Source organism: Osmerus eperlanus, chromosome 6 (genome assembly GCF_963692335.1).
Source record: "Osmerus eperlanus chromosome 6, fOsmEpe2.1, whole genome shotgun sequence".
NCBI lineage: Eukaryota > Metazoa > Chordata > Actinopteri > Osmeriformes > Osmeridae > Osmerus > Osmerus eperlanus.
In genome coordinates, this window is record NC_085023.1 from 13,138,420 (window position 1) to 13,142,758 (window position 4,339).

At 55.6% G+C, this 4,339-nt stretch overlaps 2 protein-coding genes across 2 annotated transcripts in view; both read left to right on the forward strand.

Moving 5' to 3' along the window:
• Positions 1–335: 335 nt before the first annotated feature.
• LOC134022761 (uncharacterized) lies at positions 336–3,101 on the forward strand. The gene is made up of 4 exons (XM_062464510.1): positions 336–339; positions 1,017–1,124; positions 2,486–2,609; positions 2,644–3,101. Exons 1-4 carry the CDS (start codon positions 336–338, stop codon positions 3,089–3,091), a joined length of 684 nt encoding a protein of 227 aa, XP_062320494.1. The 3' UTR covers positions 3,092–3,101.
• The window catches only part of bmpr1aa (bone morphogenetic protein receptor, type IAa), an 11,943-nt gene continuing 10,348 nt past the window's right edge, over positions 2,745–4,339 (forward strand). The window contains exons 1-2 of the mRNA XM_062463593.1: positions 2,745–2,784; positions 3,323–3,517. Of these exons, the coding sequence (XP_062319577.1) occupies positions 3,451–3,517 (67 nt within the window). The 5' untranslated portion in view covers positions 2,745–2,784; positions 3,323–3,450. The remainder of the gene's footprint in view (positions 2,785–3,322; positions 3,518–4,339) is intronic.

Consider the following 4,339-nt stretch of genomic DNA (forward strand, 5'->3'; position numbering starts at 1 on the left):
CCTTTGAATTTCCCTGCAGCCTTTTGAGTGGTGCGACCCAGAATTCCTTCCCCAGGAGCCATGTCCATGCCTCATTGCTTCACTATAAGGGGGATTATTCTATACAGGTGGCACCACCAGCATCTCACATGACAATGCCGTCTTTCATTCTCCCTCCCAGGGAAGAGAGTGACTAGGAGGCCCTTCTCCCAGAATCCTCTCTGAGGATGTGATGCGATGCCCCGACCCCTTTCCTCGTACCTCTATGGTGGATCGTTTACAATTGAACCTTCGGATCATTTTACTTAAATGCCAATGAGCAGAATACAGAGATTCCTGCCTTTCCTATTTGCGAAATGGGTTCGGTAATGGTCCATATGTCTTCTCTAGGCTAGTCCTTCTTCACCACCGCTTCTACCGAGCGCAGTCTCAAGTATTCCAAGTCCAGAAAGGATTTGTTGTTTTGCTACTGGCGGCATCTTTGACAAGTCCCAACATGACCTTCTCCCAGTCCTGGCTGAGCCCAGAGCAGAAGAGGTGGTGCTGGGGACATCTGGAGCGAAAGTTCCCTCACACAAACCTAGCCTGTGGAGAACCACTTAGTTTGCCCGGTCCCACGTTCCCTTCCATATCCTCCCCACCTCCTTTTGTGTGTGTGTGTGTGTGTGTGTGTTTTTCTCTGGAAAACCATGACTAGGCTTGACCCCCAATTGCTTACTTTGCCAGCCTGTGTCTGTTGTTCTTTTGTCCCCCACTTATCGCAAGCAGTAGCCAGGGGAACCGTCGTATCTCCCCCTGAACTCGCCGATCGCGATAGCTGTGTCTCCGTGTCAATCACCCAGCCGTGTGTTTGTGTGTGTGGGGAAGTGGATGTGTCGGGGGGGGAAGGGGGGGGGGGGCTGCTTCTTCCTGGCTCTGGGGCTCACAGCAGTCTCTTTCATCCGGCGTGTTGCGTCTTGCCTGGCTACCTGGCCGCGGCGACGCTCTCTGGTGTGTTATCTCCACCGTGCTATGTTGTTGTTGTCCCGTCTTGGTAGCGGAGTGGAACATTTTCATCGCCAGGTTGGCGTCGAGTAAACGCAGATATACGGCGTCGGTGTCGACGCGCAGCAAGTTGAGCCAATCGAAGGCCGCAAAACTCACACGTAGAAGTTAATCCCCCCCCCTCTTCTGACTGCCTCTCAACCAGAAGTTTACTCGACCATATCTTTTAGTTCTTCTTTCTGGTCTCCATTGCTCGCTCGCTCTCTCTCTCTCTCTCCCTCAAGCACACACACACGTACACACGTACGCACACCCACAGAGTCCCGCTGCTTGGCCTCCTCTAAAGGTGCCTGGCTGGCTGTCTTGTCCCCCCAGCCTTGAGGAGGCCTGCTTTGTTCCCTCATTACCCAGTCAGGGATGTGTGAAAAGTGGGGCACAGGTCGGGGCTCCTTGTCCCCCTCGGGCAAATCAAAAGTGACAGACACCGGCCCGCACCGCCACTAATTTGTCCCCCCCCTCGGTACGGGCGCTTCCCCCGGCCCACTAATTGCTTGCGAGTCGCGCAGGCCTACAAGGGAACAGACACATCGCGTTATTAACGCTGGACGAGGCCAACGCTGGTAATTGCGGAACATCCTTCAACAAATAATTTGGGCGTGTTTAGTCATTCAAGAGTAGCGGCAGCCTGACAGGGGTTGTGGGGTCAAGCCGGCGAAAAAACAAGAGGGCAAAGATGGATGGCACACACACCAAATAATAAAAAGGGGGGGGGGGGGGGTGGATGGACATGGACATGGATGGATAAAAGGTTCTTTCTCCCTTCTCAAGGTTGTTTGTCACCTCTGGTGTTCGCTAGGGCGCCAGGGTGAGAGGAGGGAAGAAGCCGCTGGGCCTCTCTCTCTCTGCCGTGCTCCTCCAACGTCGGTCACCTAACCCCACATCAGTAACACTTTGCAACAGTGGAGGAAGCTTGTCGAAGCTGCGATTTGACTCGATCCCTTTTTTTCCCGTATTTCTTTATTTGCTTCTTGTTCCTCTGCGGTGTTTGTGGCAAATGGATCTGTAATCTGCGAGAGATGCCATATCGCTCTGTTCTTGCACAATATTCCGTCTTCAGATTGAATAAGATGCGCTGTCTGGCCCTTATTGGATTTGAGTGCCATTTGGATGGGCTTTTACTGTCGAAAGGAGCATACTGGAGGGGATACAATGGAAGTGTGTTCAGTCTGGTTCAGTCTGGTTCAGTCTGTCTCAGTCTGCGTGTGACGGATGCTCCTGAGTCCTGATCTCCATACCAGAGAGTGTGCTCCCAGTCACTCAGCAGATGTGATTACATAATGCTGAGGTATCCAGAAGACCATTAGGGTTTAGATATCAACCCACTCCTTAACTCATGCACCATTGAGAGCGCCGGTGGAGGGTTATGTTGCTTAATTGCAGAAAAATAATTTCTGCCGTTTTGGATAACTAGGCCTCAACTAAGTCCTAGCTGATACAAATGTCGTTTTCTGTCTTTTTCTAGGGTTGTGGACCCAGGGACCCTGTGAGAGGGAAGATTTGAGATTCTCACCCAGAGCCAACGTTGCCCTCCACCTGTCTCCCTGCCCTGAGTACTCGCACCTCCACCCCCACAGCCCCGTCGGAGAGTCCCTCACCTCCACCCCCACAGCCCCGTCGGAGAGTCCCTCACCTCCACCCCCATAGCCCTCTGAGAGTCCCTCACCTCCACAGCGCCGTCAGAGCCCCACCTCACCTCCAGCTGAACAAGCAGAGGAGTGGAACCAGGATCAGGAGCTCCCCCCTGCTGAGGCCTGCAGGCCTCCCTCCACACCCCAGCCCCAGCAGCCCCTCCACACCCCCAGCCCCAGCAGCCCCTCCACACCCCCAGCCCCAGCAGCCCCTCCACACCCCCAGCCCCAGCAGCCCCTCCACACCCCCAGCCCCAGCAGCCCCTCCACACCCCCAGCCCCAGCAGCCCCTCCACACCCCCAGCCCCAGCAGCCCCTCCACACCCCCAGCCCCAGCAGCCCCTCCACACCCCCAGCCCCAGCAGCCCCTCCACACCCCCAGCCCCAGCAGCCCCTCCACACCCCCAGCCCCAGCAGCCCCTCCACACCCCCAGCCCTAGCAGCCTCCACACCCCCAGCCCTAGCAGCCTCCACACCCCCAGCCCCAGCAGCCCCTCCACACCCCAGCCCCAGCAGCCCCTCCACACCCCCAGCCCTAGCAGCCCCTCCACACCCCCAGCCCCAGCAGCCCCTCCACACCCCCAGCCCTAGCAGCCTCCACACCCCCAGCCCTAGCAGCCCCTCCACACCCCCAGCCCCAGCAGCCCCTCCACACCCCCAGCCCCAGCAGCCCCTCCACACCCCCAGCCCCAGCAGCCCCTCCACACCCCCAGCCCCAGCAGGCCCTCCACACCCCCAGCCCCAGCAGCCGCCCCAGCCCAGTGCAGCCCCCGCACGCAGCACCCCAGCCTGCAGTGGGATGTCAGGCCTCGCTCTCTACGTGGCTGCAGTGGCAGTCAGCATACTGCTCACCCTCGGAGCTCAAGGTAAGACTCATTGGACGAACCTTTGTTCCTTTTGCTACACCGCCATTGCTGCTAGTTGTAGTTAGCTTCCACTGACTCGCCAGGCTACATCCACACACCCGGCCGAAACCAGAGGCTGTAGTTACAGGGGGAACTGCAGAATGACTGTTTTCGAGGACTCCATTGAACCATAATCATTTTCAAGGTGATTTTAAATGGATATCCTCGTGTCTATTCTTTGATTTAATTGGCTATTATCTTACGTCTCGACCATAGTAAAGCTGCAGAGGATTGGCGGTGTTATGGGTTGTAAGAGCTAATTGAACCCAATTCCCATTCACAAAGACAGTTTTATAATAGATGTCACACTAGGACAACAGAGGTTGATTAGCTTCACAAGTCAATAGCGTGGGTTCAAGTAGTCATGACTTTTGAGTTGTTTAGCCAGATTAGCATGAAGAGCTCTATTTCTGCCTTTTGTTTACGCAAGCAACCCCCCAGCCCCATGTGACCTAGCCCACATACAGAGAGATCCCTATCTTAAGCCATTGTAATTGCTGTGATCAGGGTGAATTAGCTGAGAATGTGGGAAGGGGGGGGGGGGGGGGGGGGGTTGAGCTGCCTAGTTAAAAGAATATGAATACAAACCACTCTCTGGAGGTAACAGGCAACATCCATTGTGTTGTGGGGCGTTATGCTAATTTGCCTTGCTAATCCAAGTACTGTTAATCCAAGCTCAGCCTCCCCCGTCACTTTCTCTGTAGCCAGCGCACTACGCAGCCCACCTAATCTTGTCCACTACATGGAATGGATGCGGCAGTGTCCTCTCAATGAGATTAGACC

What these genes read in the sequence shown, in the direction of transcription:
- LOC134022761 (XM_062464510.1), top strand. An exon ending in GAAGGCCGCAAAACTCACAC is followed by an intron (nt 1,125 to 2,485) that starts GTAGAAGTTAAT and finishes GTCTTTTTCTAG; the next exon opens with GGTTGTGGACCCAGGGACCC. An exon ending in CCCCACAGCCCCGTCGGAGA is followed by an intron (nt 2,610 to 2,643) that starts GTCCCTCACCTC and finishes GCCCCGTCGGAG; the next exon opens with AGTCCCTCACCTCCACCCCC.